Below are 25,000 nucleotides of genomic sequence, written 5' to 3' on the forward strand. Positions count from 1 at the left end.
CAGTACCTCGCTCAGCATGAGCAGCTGCTTCTGGATGCCAGCACCACCTCACCTGTTGACTCCTCAGAGTTGCTTCTCGATGTGAACGAAAACGGGAAGAGGAGAACTCCAGATAGGTAGGTAACACAGTTTGCACCCCCCCCCCAATCGCAGATAGGGACCATGTGGGGAAATCTACATACAGTATGTTACCAGTGTGGTGCAATACCTGTTAGCCTCACAGGAGGTCTGAACCTCCGCCACGGTGAGCCTGGGGTGAATCCTGGAACGTAAGTTTACAGCGCCTCCATCTGTGCAGGGATTCCAGGCATATCAAAATAAGTCATATAACTTTGGGGGGATTTGCATCCAATCTATTTATTTGCCTGAATTCAATATTGCAGAATAACGTACATAATGCATGCACATCATGGACACTTCATCTATTGTTTAACATGGTAAACGTGCCCTGATTAAAAGTAGCAATGAATCAATTCAGCAAATAATATATTTACCCTGATAGTCTATGAAAAAAATTGTTATCAAATCATGTTTTGATGGACGCATGTCTTTTTTCAACCTCATTTACTATGTAACATTTGTGTGCTCCCATTCTTGTGATTGTCATACTTTGTGTAGTTGTACAAATGAATTGATTGCTAACTGAACTGCCATGCAGAAAATGGTACCAGTGATATGTACTAGTACCTTGTAACGTTATTAGCATTACATTCTTCTCAAGTGAAAGAGAGAGAGAGAGAGAGAGAGAGAGAGAGAGAGAAATTTTTCCTTCTATGAACATTTGAATTTAGTTCTCCCAAATGCAAAAGTATTGTCTTTACTACAAGACAATCTTTAGTGAACATTATATGATTTTCAAAGCAACAGATAAGGGAGGTTAAACATATCACATAGCGCATCTTGACATCTTCCAAAAGACTCAAATATATTTTTCTATTTACCCTTATTTTTAATATCCTGATAAAAAGGATTCTTTTGCGGCATTTCTCGTGTGAAGAAAATGGTGCCTACCTCCATGTCTGGCATTGCCGTAGCAGACCTCACTCTGCAGGTCCTACACAATTTATCTAAGACATTTGTACTAAGAATGAAAAAAACAAAAAACAAAAAAACAAGAAAGGACCCAAGAAGCAAGGGATTTAATTGACATGTTCTATTCATTTTTAGTTTTTATCTTCCTCTTTGTAGTAGAAAATAATGACCAGGCAGTTTATAAATGTATTGTATATGTAGTGTCTGGTCTGCATGGAGCCTGCCCAGATGTTGTCGCAAGCGTTATATTTTTTTTTGTTTCAGAAATGCAACTAAATAGCTCCTCTAAGAGGAAGTGAAGTAGAAAAATAGCAAACTGTATCAATATGTTTAAGATATAGGATGTTCATAGGGATATGTTGTTTTCTGCGTAGATTTTTTTTGCTTAAACATGTAAATTTATATTGCAAAGGGAACCTGCACATATTTGCACATCTATTGTTTTCTTCTTTGATCGGGTTATCTTCACAGACTCACTCTTTTCAAGCATGAAATGAGAAATGCCAAGGATTGTTGCCAGAAGCTATTCTTTTAAAAGTCTGATCAGATGCAAATTTTCCTGTCATGATGTTGATAAGCTGGGGGGGGGGGGGGGGAAATGACTCAGTAGTGACGAGTTGAAAAAATTGTGTACGATTCCTGGCTTAAATTATATTGAACACTGTGTTGATGAAAGTAGAATTTTTCCTTTGCACTGTTGTATTAATCCAGTGTAGACATTCAGCACACTCTGAAAAGAACTTCAAAGTTACCTGCATTAGTTATTAGAAATATGAACAGAGGTGTTAGAAAATCTTTGTATGATTAAGCTCAGCAAAACAGTTAACCAAACATGCATTCATTTATCACTTAAAACATGATTTATAAGTTGTTTTGCCAGCCTGGCAAAATTAAATTTAACTGTTGCTGTGTTGATTATTACTTTATAAATTATATTATCATTTGAGGATTACGTTTAAATGTTTTATTAAGTCAATTGGCTTGAATAATAAATGCTGTATGTTCCACGTTAAATTCTGCAATTATTTACAAATCACTTGTCTGAGCTAGTAGAACATTCAGGTTTTAAATGTAACTGATACATGTTTTTCTTGCCCCAATGTTCATTTTGACCATCCACATATGACTTCCTTTTCTGAAACATTATCCAATTTTCCAAATCCAGAACCATTTCTGTATGTTACTAAAGTTCTGATGCCATCTAATATTACACACTAGAAAAAGCATTATGCAGAATCTCTAGCCCCACTAGTTTGTTCACAAAAGAAGGAAACTGAAGTGTCAGTTTAATAATCTCCATAAGAATGTTGCCACTCATCTAAAATAATAGCTTTTGTAGCTGGGCATGTTGACTAAGTGATTTAAACTCTACTTTTCCTTAGTCTTGCCTGTTTACTTAGTCAACACACATTCATTGGAGTATGTGGGACTTGGATGATCCCATCATACAATAGGTTTAATGGGATCACAGGGGATTTTAGAGTATGCAATATAATGTAATTATATAATGTGCATTAGTGTGCATAAAATTAATATATAAACTAAGAAAATAATACTTTGATATTTTGACATATAATGCAGGTTTCTGCTAACAAATGATTGTTCGGTTCTTTGGTGCTATTTATGTAGATATCTAGATTAGGTTTAATAGGGTATGAACAGTCTGACAGCAGAGCTTTATGTTTTACTGAATGTTTTCTTGGTGCATATGGTCTGACATGGATGAGCAGCCACGGTGAGATTTTGGAGTCTATTAAACTGGCTCATTAAAAAGATCAATCTGTTTCAACAATAACACAGGGAGACATCAGTCACCGAAAGAGTGAAAAAACTGACACGTGAGGAGAAAACGCATCTGAGTCATTTGTTCATGACATGTCATGGTAGCAAAGTGCTTACTATGTTTATCTTACTACTAGATTCCAGTCCCAGGCAGACTACCAATTTGTTTTACTTGTACAGCTTGAACCAGATCAAATATGGAAGATTTTCAAACATGTCAAACTTTCTAGATGATACTTTTCAAGTGTATCTTTCAAACACTGTTTAAAACATTGACATGCACTTAAATATATCAGTAGTACAATACACATATTTTTTTTTCAGAACCAAAGAAAATGGCTTTGACAGAGAGCCTTTGCACTCAGAGCATCCAAGCAAGCGGCCATGCACTATAAGCCCTGGCCAGCGGTACAGTCCAAATAATGGCTTATCCTATCAACCCAATGGTCTGCCTCACCCTACCCCACCACCACCTCAGCATTATCGTTTGGATGATATGGCCATTGCCCACCACTACAGGGACTCGTACAGACACCCCAACCACAGGGACCTCAGGGACAGAAATAGACCCATGGGTAAGAGAACTAGAGTTCTTTCGGTTTTAATTGTCTCCTGCATTTATGCCAATTTGTAGGCCATGTAAACTCGATTACCGCTCCTTATATTTGTATTGCTTTTCTTCTTTTTTTTTTTTTTTTATATATGTGCAAAGCACTATGGTCATTTTTAAAACACAAAATATAATAAATAATAATTTATTGTATTAAAATAAAAGTCAATAGGTCTCCTCTGCCATCGATTTAAGAATAGGAGAGAGGCTCTTCACACCGCAGCCAGTCACTCTCTGTGGTGAAAGTGGTGATTAAGCCCTTTGAACTCCCACTGAAGAGCTGACAGCCAAAGATGGTTATAATGGCTCTCCTCCTACTCTTGACGTAAGTTTAAATAACAAATTTACCAATGGCAGAGAAAATGTGAATGCACATACCTGTAGTGTGCACCAATAGCACTGCAGAAAGATATCCAATGCACTTTGAACGATACTCTCTTCTTTGGGCAGTATCGTTCAAGGGGCACTGCTCTTCTTTATTATTATGAAGGAAAACAATATCAAATAATTTTATTTAAAAAAAAATCTATAAACATATTGGATTTCTTCATTGTCAAAATGATAGCTAGAATCAAGTTTACCAAGGGGAATTCATTTGTGCTTTTTAACTATATACTGTATTTCTGTTTCATCTAGGGTTGCATGGAACACGTCAAGAAGAAATGATTGACCACAGACTAACAGACAGAGAATGGGCAGAAGAATGGAAACATCTTGATCATGTAAGAAACATAACTTTGCCCATACAAAACATATTGTAAAATGATTGAACAGGTCAAACAATTAATCATTTAAAATTTGGTTAAATATTGAACTCAAAATCATGGCTTTTATTAATTCCTTTTAGTAACTAGACTGGCTTAAAATGTAATCAAATATGTTGATAGTTCCAAACTAGGATGTTTTTAAAACTCACTGGTATATACAATGATTTAGCATAGATATGTAATTGATTTAGTATATAATAATAATAATAATAATAATAATAATAATAATAATAATAACTTTATTTATATTTTGCTTTTCTGTCATTATAGGACATAATATAATCTTATTACAATAAATAGACAGTGTCCTTGGACAGTTTAACATTATCTCCTAAATGTGGATATGGAACATTTTATATTTGTTTATAATTACTATGGTCAATGTTTTTTTTATAGATATTTTTCTGAATATTAGGCTAAAATACAATTAATATTTTCCAAATTTGAATTATTTAAGTGCATGTAAATATACAGAAAACATTTGACAATGTACACTACTACTAAAGGAAAATGACCTTTTAGTATTGATTCCGCTAACTGGTATTAACTTTAAGGGTAAAGTTAATTCTAACTAGAGTTTGGGGTTTAAACACAGAAGATAGAACAGGATTAATGTATGTCTTCATATTACTTCTAACCTTATAATGCACAGCTAAGCCATTTTTGCTACTCAGAGAACAGTACATCAGCAATCATTATAGCTCCTTAAACCATGTAATCAATATCTTGTGGACCACATTTATTAAGAAATGCTTCATAAGACACCTTCCATGCTGGAATACATTTGACAGCTACTTCCAGTGAATGGGACATAAAGGGCCATTTTTCTAAAAGGTGTTGCTCCATAAAATACATCCCATGCCGGCAGACATCTTGAATGGGCAATGAGGGGTAATATTACTAATAATATATACTAAAATGTGCTGGAGGTGTCTTCTAGATTACCACTGCTTAGTAAATAGGACCCTATGTTCAGTCTTTCGTTTACCACTGTGATACCCGTTTATTTTGGTCCTCCATATAGATGGAAGATAGAGGACAAGAATTATAGCATAGATTTCTAGCAACAATATCTTGTTTGTTCAGACAGTTTCTTAATGTTCACCAAAGTTGTGGCGTGAATTGATTTGTCTTCCTTTGCTATGCTTCACTTGCCTAACAAATTTACAGTATATCATCTTTATATGTTGTATATTGTCTCCGTGCATTGTTTTTTCGAAAGCTAAATAATGACAGACATTTCCATTGCAGTTTGCGGCAGTCCTATGCAAATTGCAAAGATGCAAGATTACTAAGTCATAATATATTTAAAAAGAATAACTACCAGCATCACAGATGGCAGATCAAAGTACTTTCAGAGTGTTTGAAAGCTCGGCTTAATGAATGTTGCATCTTCCCAACCATATCTTTCTTTTGAGCCATTATACTTTTATGCTCAGAGAAAAAGGGATAGTGCAGGAAGCCGTTTTCAGATTGGTAATAGCAAGGAATACATTTTTCAATTTCGAGGCGCTACCTGCTGAAAAGAATGTTATACTTGAAGCCGTTTAAAATAACGTCTCAACAATGCATTTTCTTTTCTCTTTTCAAACAGCTGTTAAACTGCATAATGGATATGGTGGAAAAAACAAGACGATCTCTCACTGTGCTACGGCGATGTCAGGAGGCTGACCGCGAGGAGCTTAATTACTGGATCAGGCGGTACAGTGATGCAGAGGATTTAAAAAAAGGTAGCAGCAGCAGCAGCAGCCATTCCAGACAGCAGAGTCCTGTGAATCCAGATCCTGCCCCCTTAGGTACATTATCAGAACCAAGGGGTCTTTGAACCATTCTCCCCAGATTCGTGTTGGCTGCTATGATTCTCCTCTGAATTAGCCTACATTACTTATAGGTGGATGTGCTAGGCATATCAGGCAAATAAGTTGGGTATCTGTCTTACTTGATGGGTGTGCTGGTAACTACGACTCGCCGGGAATAAGAAGATAAAACTGTTATGTATAGTGTTCAAAACATATTTCTGGTCCAGCCATCAAAACAGAGATGTCTTTACCAAATCCTCCGTTGAATTGTCATGTTGTGAACCGGGGTAGGCTATACTTAAATTATGGAATTTCATGAACCGCAGAACAGAAGGTTACTATTTTTCTGCTTAAAGGGCCTGCAATAAGAGATATGTGAATTGCTCCTAGATAGGGTGGCTTCTCCAAAAATACTGGACACAATGTTAAAAGATGTGATCTTCCACACAACACATATAAAAAAATACCCACACCCCCCAATACATATAAAAAATACCCCCAACCCCCAAATACATATCAAAATTCCCCCTCCAATACATATAAAAATACCACCCCATACATATAAAAATACCCCCACTCCCCCATACACTTAACAAAACCCCCGCCCCATACACATAACAATACCCCCGCCCCATACATATAAAAATACCCCCACACCCTCAATACATATAAAAATACACCCCCAGATACATATAAAAATGCACCCACCCCCAATACATATAAAAATGCACCCACCCCCAATACATATAAAAATGCACCCACTCCCAATACATATAAAAATGCACCCACCCCCAATACATATAAAAATGCACCCACCCCCCAAGTACATATAAAAATACCCCCACCCCCAATACATATAAAAATATGCTCACCCTCCCCCAATACATATAAAATTCAGACTTACCTTGGGGATGATCTCAGATTCTCCCCCAGCTGAAGGTCTCTCCCTCACTTTGTTTCACGCCGAGCACCTGATGCTGGCGTGCGCCCGGCCTCCCTATGATGGCGGCACAGGACTGGAGCTGAGCCCAGCTTATTTCCGGTGCGCGCTGATGTCAGAGAGGCCCGGTGCGCGCCAGCATCATATGCTCAGCGTGGGACAGAGTGAGGGAGAGGCCTGCAGCTGGAAGAGAGCCGGGCCCGGCAGCAACTACTTTGTCCGGCCGCCGAGCCCTCACCCTCTCAACAGCCACCGGGACGCTTGTCTCGGCTCTGCCGCCGCACGTTCAGAGAGGCAATACCAGACACACACATGTCCGCTATTACCTCTCATATTTTAATGAACACAGGGGCAAATACCAGTCTGTCCGGTTCAAAACCTGACACCTGGCAGCTCTACGGTCCTAGATTGTATACAAGCAATTTGAATATCAAAAATTCACAAAATAATTTGTCAGTCAAAACATTTCAATTTTGGAAAATAATGAGACTGTTCAGGAAATGTTTTTGAATATTAGTGATCTTGTTTGTAATAAATCTCAACTATTTCCCAAATAACTAGGGTTATGGTTCTGCATATGCATATTTTTTATATTGACTTTAGACACACAAAAAAGTTGCAACTCACAGTGAATGCTTTTCAGCCTAGGTAATGTTTTTTTTGTAGATTTGTAACGAATGTCAGGGATGCCAAAATGAACAATACATTTTACGTTTCAACCTATTACATTTCCTCAGACAAATAGTTGAATGTATATGACTTCCCTCTTCTGTGCATTCTGGAAAAAAAAAAAAAAAAATATATATATATATATATATATATATATATATATATATATATATATATATATATATATACAGTTGTGTGAAAAAGAAATTAAACCCTCTTTGAATTCTATGGTTTTACATATCAGGACATAATAACAATCATCTGTTCCATAGCAGGTTTTCAAATTAGGTAAATACAACCTCAGATGAACAACAACACATGACATATGCACAACAACACGTGTCATGATTTATTTAACAAAAATAAAGCCAAAATGGAGAAGTTATGTGTGAAAAACTAAGTAAACCTTATGATTCAATAGCTTGTAGAACCACCTTTAGTAATCGTTTTATGTATGACTTTATCAGTCTCTCACATCGTTGTGGAGGAATTTTGGCCCATTCTTCTTTACAACGTTGTTTCAGTTCATTGAGGTTTGTGGGCATTTGTTTATGCACAGCTCTCTTTAGGTCCAGCCACAGCATTTCAATCGAGTTGAGGTCTGGACTTTGACTGGGCCATTGCAACACCTGGATTATTTTCTTTTTCAGCCATTCTGTTTTAGATTTGCTGGTGTGTTTGGGATCATTGTCCTGTGGCATGACCCAATTTCAGCCAAGCTTTTGCTGTCGGACAGATGGCCTCACACTTGACTCTAGAATTTGGTATACAGAGGAGTTCATGGTCGACTCAATGACTGCAAGGTTCCCAGGTCCTGTGGCTGCAAAACAAGCCCAAATCATCACCCCTCAATCACCGTGCTTGACAGTTGGTATGAGGTGTTTGTGCCGATATGCTGTGTTTTGTTTTCGCCAAACGTGGCGCTGTGCATTGTGGCCAAACATCTCCACTTTGGTCTCGTCTGTCCAAAGGACATTGTTCCAGAAGTCTTGTGGTTTGTTCAGATGCAACTTTGCAAACCTAAGCGGGTGCTGCGATGTTCTTTTTAGAGAGAAGAGGCTTTCTCCTGGCAACCCTTGGGTTTGTTGCAATTTCTCTGAGCATGCGCGGTCTGACCTTTGGGATGAATTTTCTGGGATGCCAACTCCTGGGAAGATTGGCAACTGTCTTGAATGTTTTCCACTTTTGAATAATCTTTCTCACTCTAGAATCATGGACTTTAAATTGTTTGGAAATGGCCTTATAACCCTTCCCAGATTGATGGGCAGCAACAATTGCTTCTCTAAGATCATTGCTGATGTCTCTCCTCCTTGGCATTATGTTAACACACCTGAATGCTCCAGACCAGCAAACTGCTAAAGCTTTGACTTTTATATAGTGGTGGTCACACTTGCTGATGATCAATTAATCAAAGGCATTTGATTAGCAGCACTTGTCTGCTACTTAGCATCTTAATTCCTATGGAAGCAGTAAGGGTGTACTTAGTTTTTCCCACATAGCTTCTCCATTTTGGCTTTATTTTTGTTAAATAAATCATGACACGGTGTAATGTGTCATGTGTTGTTGTTCATCTGAGGTTGTATTTACCTAATTTTTAGACCTGCTAAGGAACAGATGATTGTTATTATGTCCAGATATGTAAAACCATAGAATTGAAAGAGGGTGTACTGTCTTTTTCACACAACTGTGTGTATATTTATTTATTTATTTATAAAATATTTTACCAGGAAGTAATACATTGAGAGTTACCTCTCGTTTTCAAGTATGTCCTGGGTATATATATCAGTTATGTTCTGGGATTGCCCTCACAAATATAACTAATATATTTGACTTTGGATTGTCTGGGCTGTTTAACACTGGTCCTTTATGGCTTTCAAAAAGAAAGTAGACCAGTATTCCATTTTACTGAATATAAATGAGATCCACTGTTCTTGGCAAGCACGCGCACAGATAGAACAATTCTGCAAATAATCAGATATAATTTAATTCAGATGAAAATCATAACAAAATATTTTTAGTGCCTAATTTGTAATACCACAAAGTTTTGTCATATATTTTTCACAGCTGTTCAACAACTCTGCTAAACTGTTCCTGGAAGAGTTTGCTCTCTACTTCTGCTATATTTCTATGGTTACAATATGTCGCTTGATTGTCACGGAAGAGTGCTTTGTGAAGTAAACTTCTTATTGAATTAGATATCTTTAGTTCAAAGTATAATAGGGAAAAAACACAACTACAAACTACATATGTCATTACTATGTGTTATTGACTGTATACTTGCCAGTCCAGATGCCTAAAAGCTATAGAATGAACGTGCTTCAAAACACATTATAAACCTTATAAACCACAGTCAATGATAAGAATTGTTCAAGCCTCCCTAACCTAAATCTTGATGTCGGATGTTATGCTTTTAAAGTGGCTGTAAAGCTAAAGTCAATCACACCAGAAATGAATAAAAATTCAAATAGGTCAAGTCATAGTCAGTTTTAATGACTTAAAAGTCATAACAGCATCCAACGTTTTGGTGCATAATAGCACCTTCATCAGGGGTCCCTGTGTTCTTGATTTTAGCTTTACTACTATTAGTTTTATTGCTATCTAGACCAGGATAGTGTGTTTTTAGCACCCTTATTTCACGTTTTTGCTTATGCATTTTTTTTACATATTGTATTTGGTCATCTCAATTGGCTGGAATTGGATTAATCTTGTATATTCACAGTAAAATACTTTGTCACCATCACATAAAATCAACTTATTCTTAAAACCCATGTCTGTTGTTTTTTTTAATTGAATGGAGGTTCATCTCTGTCAGCTATAATAGCACAGTGGGGTCTCTGTAACAGCGTAAGGAAGAGTCAGTCACAAATGTTAAGTTGTTTGAAGCTGTGTTCATTAAAATTGTTGGTAGTGGAAACTTGATAAAGTATATATTTATTAGGCCCAGGATTCATTCTTGGAGTTAGTGTTTAGAATGAAGCACAATTTACTTATACAGCTTACCCACTCTTCTTTGCCTGCAATATTTAAATGATCTTTATGCCACTTTTAACTTTATGCAGCAGCACAGTATTAATTGTTAAATAGATATAGGTACCAATAAGATACAGGTCGGCTTAATTACATTTAAAATAATAATAATCAGTGTTAAATGGGTACTTTGAATTTCATGAGAAAAAATATCCTCTTTCACACACTTTGAGTCCCAGGTCTGATCATTCCATACAATAGGTCAATAGACAGCAATTATTGTTTGCATTGTACTCTTTTCTTCATGACATCTTTCCAGTTCAAATGCATGGGATGTCCTTTTCATGTAAACACATAAGCAATACACATTTTTTTTATCATCCCTTTTATATTTTAACAAATATTTAAATAATATTAGGAGTAATTCTCCAATTCATGTTAGCAAATCAAACACAGTTAAGTTAGATGGAGTAGAAAAGTGACATCTGCCATAAATTCACAACAGAAGTCCTTGATAGGGTTGCTTGCTTTGTATCTCCTTAACCAAGTGATCAAGGTGTTCCACCCTGCAGAATTCTACAACTTTAGGAATGCCCCATACAAAGGTGACATTCTTAGCATGCTCATTTACATATCTCCAACCAGAATCGTGGTGTCTCTAGTTGAAAAACGGTGTGATGTTTCCGTTTGGGAAACCTGTGAGATATGTGAAGATGCACTCTCACGAGTTTATATCTCTTTAATAAATGCTTATATTTGTATTGTGCATAGATCTTCATTTGACCTCTTCAAAGACTGGCAATGCAAAGCTTTGAAGCAAGCTGTGGCTGCAACAGTAACGGCATTAATGAACATTAATGAATTAATGAAAGACATTAAAGGCCTTTCCTGCTTGTCCCTTTTAAATAGTGGCCACATGCCATTCATGACATCATCCATTAACTTACATAATAAATATTACATATAGTAGGGAAGGAAAGGTTAATACACACAAGTATACAAACACCAATTTGCATTCATTCTTTTGGAATATTTGTGATCTGTCTAAGAATGGCATTTTGCAGACATTCCTGCAGAAGACGAGAAACAGCTGTGACAATGAGATTTGTGTATACAGTAGACAATACTTAGAGCATGATATCAGAGTGGGCATTACTTTCAGGCGGAAGTACCAACAAATGAGCAATACTTACAATGCTCTTTTCTCTTCCTACTCGTTACAGAATCACATCGGGAATTCCTTCACAGGCCTGCTTCTGGATACGTGCCAGAAGAGATCTGGAAGAAAGCTGGTAAGGATTGTTTAAAAACACAGACCTAGTGTTCTGCCAGCTGTGTGCAGTTGTTAATGCACTGATGTGAGGAATCAAAAAAGACTGATTAGTAACAGAGGAAAATTGCAATAATCTTCAATAACAACTCGACATTATAATACGGTTGCTCAGAATGCTTTTGTAGAAACGCTGCAACCTTGGAAAAGAATCGTGATATTTTCTGTGTCATTATACTGCACTAACCAAAGCAGTATTCAAAATACAGCTACATTGTAAATATAGCTCCTTAATGGTTCAGTAAACATATGTTAATTGGGGGATAAAGTGTACATTTATATGTGTAGCAACAACGGGCAGATTGCGATTCCCCTGTACATACCATTTGCTTTTCATTAGGTTCTTAGACTGAAATCTCATTTTACTCATAATTACATGGTTTTATGTGTGCTGTTTGATCCTTATCACTTATAAGACATCACAAACCAATGAATAACAGAATAATATTCTCAATTATTTCGTTTTTATTTTCTCTCTGAATATAGATATAAAAAAAAGCTTCTAAATTCTAACAACCCCTTTGCCATCATGAGTTAGCAATGCTCTGATATGCAAAGCGCTCCCCGACACTACAGCAGCAAGGGGGTTGCTTAGTACTGTATTTAATTGAATGTTGGTTATAAGTATACATTTTATGATAATATGGTGATAATTGGTAGAACTGTGTGAATGTTTCACCAAAATGTGCGTTATCATGTGATTCTCCAACAAAAGCTTTATTTCAGGGTATCGATTAAATAGCCTAATGTCGCTTCGCAAATCTAGGCCTATTTGCAAAATTCTTGCAAAATGTTGTTCATTTTCAAGCAATGTGAAATGTTCCAATAATTGCAACATGGGAGGAAAATGTGCAAAAAATGTAGCAAAGCACTTCTGTAGCCATGTGCACATCTCCACATGTTAGTTAGATTTATCCCACATCTTTAAGTTACTATTATTTCTACTATTCGTTTTAAAGAATGATCTTTTTCCATTGTTGTATTGTATTTCATTATTTGTTTATTTATATCTCTCTAACCTTGTTTGCAGATGGTTTTATAGAGATAATATAAAAGATACAGACTGCAGACATTAATATAACTAGTTGATCACTGTAGCTGCAAATGGCTATATATGTCTATATATATAGTACAGGCATACACCGCATTAACGTACGCAATGGGAACGGAGCATGTATGTAAAGCGAAAATGTACTTAAAGTGAAGCACTACCTTTTTCCCCACTTATCGATGCATGTACTGTACTGCAATCATCATATACGTGCATAACTGATGTAAATAACACATGTGTAACAGGCTCTATAGTCTCCCCGCTTGCGCACAGCTTCGGTAGAGGTTGGGAGCCAGTATTGCTGTTCAGGACGTGCTGACAGGCGCATGCGTGAGCTACCGTTTGCTTATTGAGCGAGATGTACTTACTCGCGAGTGTATTTAAAGTGAGTGTCCTTAAACCGGGGTATACACAGTATATACATACACATACACATTTTAAGTTATGGTGGGTGAAAAAGGCAACAAGAAACCTCTACCGTATAGCATATAGCAAATAAAAAGATCACTTGTGAGCACATTCACATGTGTTAGACAGGTCTGCATCCTACTGCCTTGAAAATTGCAGAGCCCGTACATCGAACCTCACACTGATGAGACCCATTAAGGTTTAAACATGTCTGTGAGTGGTTTCTCTGGCTTTGCATCCGATTCCTATACTGTGCTTAAAAGCTGTGTTAACAGCGAGCATTAGCTTATAAGGGTTCCATGTACAAATGGATTTCAGACAAAAGGTGACACGTGTGCTCATTTGCATATAATTTCACAGAATCCCTTGCTGCATTGGAAGCCCTGAATGCTAGGTGATAATGGTTCATATATATACACACACACATATACTATATAGTACAGTATAATGTAGAGGAAGAAAGAAACAAAGAGAGAGTAAAGGAAGAGAATGAGAGGGAGAGTAAGGAGGACAGGGGAGGAGGGGAGATAGGGGGAGGGAAAGAGAGACAAATCAATAGAGATTTTGAAAGAGATGGGAGGGGTATGGAAATGTAGGGTGGATGTTGTTCTTCCAACAACATGGTTTTGATACCTTCAAACTATTATGTCCTATTCTCACACACACACACACACACACACACACACACACACACACACACACACACACACACACACACACACACACACACACACACACACACACACACACACACACACACACACACACACACATATATTGGGGTCTATGTATCACGGACATTTTGGATTGGAGCAAAAAGGGGGAATATTCACCCGGCACCTATGTATCAAAGCATTTTGTTCCAATTTTCTTCCATGTAGCCTAACGTGCTCCATTGGTAGTGTCAGTAGGACAAGTTGAGGAGGAGTTGCATGATGTACACATTATAATGAGATGTATCACTGTCTGTGTCTTCCTGCGCCACTCTCTGTGCCCCCAGACATCCTTCAGATCTGAAGTAGTGTAAGTCTAACATTCTGTTTCAGATGTAAGAAACTGTTCTTACACATGCAGCAGCTCTGCTCCAAAATCCCAAGCAGTGCGTCTAACACATTCTGCTCTACGCTATGACCCCGTTGATGTTCCCTTGTCTTTCTAAACATCATACGACAAATAATTGTAATTAATCCTGTGAGAACAATCACATTTGCAGATTCAACATGCAATTGATGCATGGATTTCGAGGTGTAAAATACGATTTCAAAGATATAATATAAGATTATAAAGTAGAGATGAGCAAGGTCAGATTTTTTCATTTCTTTTTCTTTCTTTTTTTTTTAAAGTTTTTAGAGTTGGAAAGACTTACAGTTCATTTCTATTAGATGCTTTGCAGGTCCCCCCAAAAAAATCACTGAACGTTATACTATTGAAACTTGAATGAAAAACCTTGATATAGTTGTAGTTAAACCATTTAAATCAGGATTCCAAACTACTGTTTGCCTTTTAAAATAGTTGTGGAAACCCTAGTTTATCTTGGACACTTGAAATGACAAATCGAAAAAGGCCAGACTGAAATCTGCTGGAAACAATGCCGGGTTTGTGAAAATAATACTTAAATCCTAAAGACCGTCATCTGAGTTTGCTTAAATTCATAAAGATTATAATACTACAGTATTTGTACATTTCCCTCTGTATATTTCTTTTTGAGCTAACATGGATTGTTTGCATTTGGTAATAAATATTCAAACACCTTGCAAATGTCCTATCAATTCTCTTTGCAGATCTGTGTGTGCCTGTGGGACTAGAATAGGAATGCATAATTTAAATATAAATTGCCTGATTTGCATATACAATTAGTCAAGCTGCAGCTTTGATCGTAAGCAAAAATTATTGTCCTGTATTGCCACTTAGATAGAATTTTAATTCACCTTGAATATTCAAAGTAAATTAGGCCCTGGCAGTATTGTTCAAGGCAATGATTTCCCCCCACCCATCCCCCCAAAACACGTTTTCACACACAAAATGTTTTTCGAGACATATTTGGAAATTCTTTTTGATTAAAAGCTTTACAGGGAAATTACTTTATGCTGCATGGGTTGTATTTTAACATTATCAGCATTTAAAAAAATATATATTTTTTTGGATTGAGTTTATGCTTAAAAATGCATTATGTTTTAAAATGAGTGTAATAATAGAAATTATACCGTGTGCGATTGCTAATGGTCTGTGGGAAATTTAATTTCTTTAGTGGTTTCTAAATATACTTATAACCAAAAGCTTCCTGTGCTGTTCATGTGCTCTTAATTTTTAATATCTGTTAATATGATTCTATTAGAAATCTATGTTCTTAATTAAACAGAACATTTAATTAAGGTGCTTTTTAAGTGAGTGAAACAATTAAGCGAAAACACTTGAATGAAACATGTCATAATTAGTTTTAATCGAGTGTTAATTGGTACTACGTATGCCAAGTTAATAATTGCTGCTTATTACGTTTTCAATTAATCATTGTCATTTTGGTTTGAATAAAGATGAAAATTAGATAAGCTGGTTCAAGTGGAGGATATCTATTTCTGATAATTACATTACCTCATTTTCTTGAAATGTAAACAATATGTATTAGTTATCACGTAGACGTTTGTACATAACACTACACGTGACACCCTGGCGTTACAATCTTTTTTTTGGCTTTGATATATTTTCCAGTGAACTGTACTTTCAAATCATGTTTAAACTGTTCCAATTGAATAATAAGAAATGGTTTCAAAATGAACCCCCGGCAAGTGGGAAACAAACAGAGCGTATCAGACTGCGTGATAAATGTAGTCATGTGGAAGCAAAGGAAAGTCCGTAAAGGGTAGTCTCTTTGTCTAATGCCATCATCACATGGGAGAATCCATGGAACGGTTTTAATTAGTATCAGTAATACAAAGTTGTTATATGCTGCAAATACAATATGCAAGCTCAATACACCAAATGAATAGTGATGCATGTTACTTATTGCAAGATTGGTACACATTGTATCAGTACGGCTTGGAAATAAAGTGGAAGAATAAAATAATGTATTATTTAATGCAGAATGACTGTTCACACTGCATTCTGCATAGACTTAACAGTCTACTATATTGGCACTGGATGCATGTGGAGAACAATGGTGACATGTAGAAGTGTAAAAACAAAATGGTGCACATGGTAAAAATCCAGAAGATTGCTTATGTTCCCAGTATGATTTATTAAAGTGTTTTTTTTTTCTGATAATGGTTAAGATGAAAAACTCAATGTTTTAGCAACCAGTAAATAAAGAATGTGCTTCATTCATAATCAGGATGTTAAACCAATCCTTCCTAAAAACAGGGCACACTTTTTCACATGAGAAAACTTGTCACGTGTCAGTAACTACGGAATTAAAACATGACCTCTAAAGTGACTTGCTACGGTATCAAGGAATTATCCTTAAATTAGGTTCTCCTGCATGGTGTCATTTCCATTTTGACGCTTCATCCAAGACACCGATTTTCTATAAACAGATATAAGTATTACTTTGTCCTTGCAGGCATAATTTATTTTAAGCTTCAGTAGTACATACAGTAGGCCCAGATTCACTATGCTCTGTTTAATCAGGACAAATAACGTGAGGGTACCTAAAACAGAACTGGGTGTTATTTATCAATGAGTTTAACTCCTGATTCATGGAGATAACTGTAACAAAAAATTATAACCGTTCTTGAGCTCATTGGCGAATGGTTAACATCACGTTATTTTAGGAGAGAGAGACAGAGAGACAGAGAGACACAGAGAGAGAGAGAGAGACAGAGAGACAGAGAGACAGAGAGACACAGAGAGACGCAGAGAGACGCAGAGAGACGCAGAGAGACGCAGAGAGACGCAGAGAGACGCAGAGAGACACAGAGAGACACAGAGAGACACAGAGAGACACAGAGAGACACAGAGAGACACAGAGAGACACAGAGAGACAGAGAGACAGAGAGACAGAGACAGACCTATCTAGTAGTTTACTTAAATACACCAAAATAGAGTAACCTCAACAGGGGTAAATACCAGTTAATACACCCGGCATATCCTTCACTCCCTTTCTTTCTTTTTCTATATGTCTTGGGTATCACTTTTTCTCCATTTTATCAGCATTAAAAAAAAACAGCTATTGCTTATTTAACAATGTGGGCTGAATGAAAAAAAAAACAGGTTGATGCTTCTTATTGTCAAAGTGCAATAAGCATATAAAACTTGTACAATTTTTTCTTTCTTTGCCACTCACACCATGATAAAAATAAGATGTGTGGTTTCATTGTAAGAATCTACCCTTCAAGTGTACAAAACTGCTAATGCAGTAAAATAAATGAAAATTGGCCTGGTGTAGAATTGCTCTATGGACAGGCGCTGTCTGTAATATAAGAGGCACCCATTTATTTTTACTATATTGGAAATTACATAAAATTATCGGGTTTTTTTTCTAGTCGAACGGAATACAAATAAGGGGAGGTGTGCAGTATATTCAAGAAACAGGCCTTGTAACATTTTCAAAGAAATATCTGGTACCGCTGTTAGCAAAGCTAAAAATGGGTCTTCTTTTTACATGGCCTTAGTCTTATTGTCACAATGGGTTTCCCTATGAATTTCAATGTAACAATATGTTCCAGTATGTTAACGGAGTGTAAGTGCCAAAACCTTTGTATGCTACTTTATGCTAAAAACCTTCTGATTTATTCCCAGAGGAAGCAGTCAATGAGGTTAAGCGGCAGGCTATGGGAGAGCTACAGAAAGCAGTGTCAGAAGCAGAACGGAAAGCCCATGAAATGATTACTACAGAGAGAGCAAAAATGGAACGTACAGTTGCAGAAGCCAAACGTCAAGCTGCAGAGGATGCACTCACTGTTATCAATCAGCAGGAAGATTCAAGCGAGGTATGACACATGCTAGAGGAACTGTATGCATTTATTTATGACTATCATCGTTTTTGAGTTCATTTTGTCTTATTAATCGAATCATTCACCTAATTGCATTTGTAGCACCATGTACAAGCATTCATTTTTTTAGCGAGCATATAAGTACTGTATGATTAGATACAAACAAATTACATGTATGTTGTTTAGTATCACCGTTATGCTATACATATTTACTGACCAGTTTAGTTTTAATGCCCATTTTTGGATGAGTCCTGGAAGATTTGCTGTCATTTTTGCAATCCTGAAGGTAAATTCGTTTAATTGATTTAGACCAATTTTACCATAAATTCAACCGTAGCCTATTGAAATCCAGGTCTCAGCACTGGACCATTTTCAATCCTTTTTATAAGTAAAATGAATAGGTTGCACATGAGCAGATGTTTTTAGTTGACCCTAATCCGTTGTATGAGTATTTATATAACACCCCCTGCTCCCCCTCCCAAAAAACACCCCATGAAACTTTATGTGCACTCAAAGATATATTGAGATATCGTTTTATATGACACATATTACTACTTCATACTATACTTTGATTTAGCTGCTTAGACAGTCAGCACCTAAAGTAGAATTTTCATTAGGCAGAAATGATTGATGAATTCCACAATTGGATTCTGTTAAAAGTAAAAGCCGACTCCGGATCCTTTGGTCACATTTGCCCTGCACTCTCAGGATGTTTTAGATCACACCGATCTTCTTGGTTCCTCCTACTTTAACTTGGTAGTACCATTGATTGACACTGCACTTTCTGAGTTTCCCAATACATATGATGAACTAAGTATTATCCTCTACAGAATTCCATATTGAGTATCCCCCAAAATGTTACTGTCTTAGCCACATCGGGGTGTGTATACTATGGTCATATTTGAATTTTTATTGTGCATCACGATTTGGTGTTAACTAGTACAAACCATCATAAAGTGTGCAGCGTATGTATATTGGTCATTATGTGACTTCATACAGTACATGACGCATCATTGTTTGAAATTAAGTTTGGCGCATTGTTTTATGTTGAATACCTGATTGATACATTTTAAATTAAAACAGAATGACGTGCATTTTTTATTTAGAACTAGTATTCGTAAATATAAATTGCTAGTTCAATATTATCTATTATAGCCATACTGTGAAAATAATACATTTTCTTAACCTATATAATAAAACATTCGTCCTATGTAAAAAAAAATATGTTGTAGCTTAATTCTGCGCTATTAATATAAACAGCCCTTTTAGGCTTCAACATGGTGGACAATTTTGATGCACATTTAACTTTTTTGTGGTGTCCCTTTCATTTACTTTTTACTACATACCATTAATATATGGGCACCAAGCACACATCCTATCTCTGTGCTCCCATATATTTGACACCAGGAATTGAACCAGGTTCCCCTCATTCAATCTCTGTGTCATGGTTTACAGACTCAGTATCTTTACTCACTGAGCCGCTCCTTCTCTAAGGTTAGTACATAGGTGCAATGTGCAGAATTACATTTGAAATTTCTCTGCATCAATTTTATGACAAAAATGCCATTTGGTACATGAGCCCCATAGGGTTTTGACCTTGTTTTTCAACATGTTGGTGGTTTCTTTTGATTTTGGGGTTACTGGGTAACTGACTAAACTTGTTTCCGTGTAATTAGTGTAAGATTCAGTTTGTTTCTGGAAGTGTGTGTGATAGTGGTTGTAATTTTATGAGCCATCACTACAGTAAAAGACGAATGAGCGATGTTGTTGGGCAAAAGAGTTAAGATCCATAGTGGGACATGAGCTGTCTAGGAATATGTTGCTAATTAGGGGTAGCATGAGAAAAGGTGCTGAAATAATGTTATTAACAGACCCCTCCTATACATAATATGTAATATATAAATCTCATAAAAAAATCTTATGACCAAAAAAAACAAAACTGTTAGATCCAAGGTTTTATGCAAAGGACAAAGGAAGTGACACCTGTATGCATCATATGCCACTGCAGAATTGCCTCTTCTTTTAATCTATAACTCCCTTGAAGCAGGAGTAATGGCTTACAGTACGTTAGATATGTTGTGTTTCTCCAACTGTTAATGTCCACTAGTGAGCAGCTATTGTGTATTTTTGAAGTATCGCTCGGAGTAAATTCATCATCTTTTCCTATGATTTAAGCATGAGAATATAGGTTAAAAGGCTACAATTAGAAAACTATGTGGAGCTGAAAAACTGGCACAAAGCTCAAGATCCAATGTGTATCCATGACTTAATAGGGAAGGCTAGAATTTAATTTGTTGCAGACTTCTTTGAGGATGAAAGACCCTTGTGGGATCAGTAGATGCCCAGAATTTCTATTTAATGCATAGCAGATGAGTTACAAAAGACAAAAGAAATAGATTTTAAACATCTGAAAGTTTCTCAGGAAGAGAGTCAAAAGGGAAGCTGACTGTTTCATTGCAGGAATCAAACTAGACCTTCACATAATTGTCTTGGCATCTTAAGATGTTAACAAGTAACATTTTGATTAGTGTATTTGTGCACATTAAGTTAGTTCTGTGTACCTTAAAACATCACTATTAAAGAGACAATAAATGCAGTTTGTCTTTTTTTCATTTCCCCCCGTTTTTTTAATTTTAAATACTGAATTTGAAGCAGGAGGTCTGCGGAACCGAACCCCATTAATTTCAGCTCCATGGACCCCTTGCTTCCGGAGATACTTACCTCTGTAGTGGGTGCTGGTAGCCACTCCAGGTTTCAAATTATGGCGGATTGTCAAAGCTCCCAGGCCCTGCAGGCCAATAGGAAGCAGGGACATCGCCTGGTGCGTCCTCCTGTTGGCCCATGTACGTGGGAGCTGTAAACTGCAGAAAACTGCAGAGAGATACTGGCACACCCTTCGGAGGTAAGTATGGCTGGAAGCAGGGGGTTCCTGGAGCTGAAATAAATGGGGTTCAACTCCGGAGACCCTCTGCTTCATTCCTGTATTTAAAAAACGCCATGAAATGCTCCTTTAAGAAACAGAGATGCGAGAAATGTCCATACAAAATCGACCACTGGCTTTGCACCAAAAAAATGTCACAAGCAGTTTGGGATTTCACTCTCTCTCCCTCTTTCGCTTTATTTCAACCCTTTCTCTCCAGCAAAATCCCTATTTCTGGGTCCTAATCTCTCTATGCTGCACAATTTTCCAGATTCGTGCAGCATGTATTTATTAGTTCACAAGAGTCATTGAAGAGTACTAGCATTAACTATGTCGCTGCCAGAATGCTTACACTGTGTGGCCTGAGCACCAGAGAGACCTACATCCACTCTTCTCACATGTTAATGTTATGGCACTATCCAATCAACCTTTACAGTATTAAATATCATATCATTTGGTAGAGTAATTGCAAACATGTATGTAACAAGTTGTAGGGCATGACTGTAATTTTAGCACAAATTGATTAAAAAAAAGGGCATTGTTGAGTCTTTGTCTTTTGAAACGTTACGTTGGAGCAAAAGTAAACATATCCTGAAACTATTTGTGCTTTGCAGTAATACGTTTTGACATCTCCAGAACTGAGCTAAGTTTAGACAAAATTAACCTGAAACCAGAAGGACTGAATTAAAACCAGGTGATGCCAGACAAGAAGTCTGAAATCTGAAAGTTTAACTACCAAAAAAACATCTGTTTCTGTGTTTGGAAACTTTTTTCCTTTGGATATTTTGAAGTGTTTTCAAAAGATGGGAACAATTTTAGAAAAAAAAAAAAATCCCAACACATGCATTTGTAATTATCTGGTTTATTCTGTATATTCCATGCTTTTGAGTGGAGCCACATCTGATTTTAATCTGACGGAGCCAGTGAGTATTGGATAGCTACCATCTTTCCACATGGCAAAGGTTCCAATACCCTCCAAAAAATGACTCTGACTATTCCAGATTTGTATGCAATAAAATATTTTTTAAGAAGGTTAACACATTTTACCCACTAGAAAATCAAACTCACAATATTAATTTATAAAATAAAATTTCTCTTATGTAGACATTTTAACTTAAAAAAATAGACTTAATTAGTTTAGCGGCTATTTATCAATTTCCCTGATAATAATTATTAACAATAAGGGTCTATGAAAAATGTCAGTTTACCAAGGTATATTGGTAGTCAAAGTCTCAAGCTGTAAAACTGATGCAAAAACAGCGACAGATTTGTTAAAGCAATCCCACTGATAGCAGCGGAAATGTAATATTTGATAATGAAACTTGTGCTTGTTTTCTGCTTGTTTTGCTGCAATTTTGCTGTCACAATTAATCTTTGATAAATCAGCCCCGTCCGCGTTAGTGTGCAAAAAGGAGAGTGATTGTCAGGAGCAGTAGGAATATTAAGTAGATGGTTCACTTGACGCATAGTGAAGTTGATTATTTTAACCATCTCTTGTCTGCTTACCAAGTCTGCGTTAAAAACTCTATTGAAACGTATCAAACATAAACAGTCATTCTTCGCAATTGGCATAAATTCTTAATGAGATAATAGCATTAAAAATGACTGTTATGCTGCACAGTTTGCTTGATATGTATCCCGAAATCTTGCCCCCCTTATTCCCGTTTTACTGTTTTATCCCCCTCCCCATCTCTTTCCCCTTGTCTATCCCTACCGTGTCTCCCTTCCCTTGTGCATTTTTCCACCGTGTGTATTTATGTATTATCTGAGAAGCATTATATGTTTCTGATTTGTTATCTAGCCCACATCAGTATTATGGATATGTATGGATGTTTGCTCCATGTAAATTTCAATATATAAGTAAAGACAATATATTGTTGATATATTTTATTATTATTGTATCTTTTTTGAGTGCTGGGAACACACCCCACGTTCTACATATTTATTAAGATATTTTCAATAATGGGGATAAACATACATTACCTGTGATTGTGTGAGAGTGCTGTAGTGAAAACTACATGTTGAGAATGATGTCACATGGATAATATTTAATTGTGTTCATGCAGGGCCGCCAACAGATTTCTCTGGGCCCTGGGCCCACTTTTAGCCTCTCTTCCTCACTCCCTTTCTTACACCCCCTCTTACTCCCACCTCCATCAATTAACCCCTCAACCCCCCTTCTTCACACTCATTCCCTTTCCCCCAAGGCCACAAACAACACACAATCCACCCCACAATAATTACCCCCCCCCGCCCCCACATACAAAATAAATTTTAAAAAAACACCCCCCAAATACATACAAATAAAACCCCACCCCTGAAATACATACAATACACACTTACGCTAGGGATGGTCTCAGGCCCTGACTCTCCCACGCTGTGTCGGCTTACCTCACTCTCCCGTGTTGGGCCTCTCTGTCATGCCGGTGCACGTGCCGACGTCAGAGAGAGACCCTGCATGGGACAGTGAGGGAAGCCCGCAGCTGGGTAGAGTCGGGGCCCGGTTGCCGGACAAAGCAGTTTGGCCCGTGATACTTGCCCCGGCTCTCCCCCTCTGTCGGCGGCCCTGTGTTCTTGTCTGCAGATTATGCTGGTGTTAATCATTTGTTGTATTGGTATGATATTCTCAAGCAAACAGACTTAGACACACGTTTCCAATAAACTACACATTAAATTGTGCAGAAGGTGAGGAGTGGGGATGAAATGCATTTTTGTTTCCAAACATTGCAGAAATGCATGCAAATATGTCATATCCATCTTTGTATCTTTGTTCATAAACTTGAAATTGCTACAAAATAGCAAGAATAGTCTAAAACACACAGCTTAGCCATTGTAAAATCAGAACATGTCTATGCTGGTAGCATCTTCTGTGATCAGCTGTAGAAAAACTAGAGCAGATTGTTTACATAGCATTTCCCAATTTCACTATAATAAGGCGAATTCTGTGGATTTGAACAAATGTCTCGCCATGTGTTCAGAACACATTTCATACTTTTCCCACCTGTGCTTATAATTTACAGTTCGTTTAATGTTATTCTTTGAGGCAATGAACAGAGATAAGTTTTTAATTGTTCTTATGGATTTATTTGTCTAGAGTTGCTGGAATTGTGGTCGTAAGGCGAGTGAGACCTGCAGTGGTTGCAACACAGCGCGATACTGTGGATCTTTTTGTCAGCACAAAGACTGGGAGAAACATCATCACATCTGTGGACAGACTCTTCAAGCTCAGCAGCAAGGAGAGACACCAGCAGTCAGCTCCTCTGTCACACCCAGCAGTGGCGCCGGAAGCCCCATTGACACACCACCAGCAGCCACTACACGATCTACCACGCCTGGTACCCCATCCACCATAGAGACAGCTGCCCGTTAAAAAACAAAACTGAATTGTTAAAAAAAAACTTTTAAGACACAGAGAAAACCAATTCCTCATTCTCAGATGTTCAAAGATTTAAAATGAACTATCATAATTCAATACTACAATAACAGTGAACTTTTATCTTTGAGGTAGTAGTAAAATACAGAAGGCCAGTAACGGGTCACAATGACTTCTTATGGATAACAAAGGTATCTTTTCTTTAGAAAACTGAAATGAGAGCAAAGAATATAACACAAAAAAATGCTAGATTTGACCTCCTCCCTGGTATTTTTCAGTAGCTGGGATTTTAAACTAGATGACCTCATTAACCGACGCTTTACCAAACAGCAAACCAAGAGATTGCTAATTGCTGTTGAAAGCAAAAATGCTAATATGAAAAAATAAAATAAAATCACATTGTTCTTTATAGCAATGATGGAAAAAT

General features: G+C 36.9%; 1 protein-coding gene across 12 annotated transcripts in view; it reads left to right on the forward strand.

Annotated features, from left to right (window-relative positions):
• Window positions 1–25,000, forward strand: part of RUNX1T1 (RUNX1 partner transcriptional co-repressor 1) — a 120,622-nt gene that overhangs the window by 94,641 nt on the left and 981 nt on the right. For 11 of the 12 annotated variants that reach the window (XM_075582768.1, XM_075582775.1, XM_075582799.1 and 8 more), the window contains 7 exons: window positions 1–116; window positions 3,139–3,389; window positions 4,061–4,146; window positions 5,786–5,987; window positions 11,790–11,858; window positions 18,087–18,277; window positions 24,295–25,000. The exon at window positions 1–116 is cut by the window's left edge and continues 66 nt beyond it; the exon at window positions 24,295–25,000 is cut by the window's right edge and continues 981 nt beyond it. In XM_075582768.1, the coding sequence (XP_075438883.1) occupies window positions 1–116; window positions 3,139–3,389; window positions 4,061–4,146; window positions 5,786–5,987; window positions 11,790–11,858; window positions 18,087–18,277; window positions 24,295–24,570 (1,191 nt within the window). In that variant the 3' untranslated portion in view covers window positions 24,571–25,000. The remainder of the gene's footprint in view (window positions 117–3,138; window positions 3,390–4,060; window positions 4,147–5,785; window positions 5,988–11,789; window positions 11,859–18,086; window positions 18,278–24,294) is intronic. The other variant, XM_075582756.1, reaches the window with a different exon arrangement.

Source organism: Ascaphus truei, chromosome 2 (genome assembly GCF_040206685.1).
Source record: "Ascaphus truei isolate aAscTru1 chromosome 2, aAscTru1.hap1, whole genome shotgun sequence".
Lineage (NCBI taxonomy): Eukaryota > Metazoa > Chordata > Amphibia > Anura > Ascaphidae > Ascaphus > Ascaphus truei.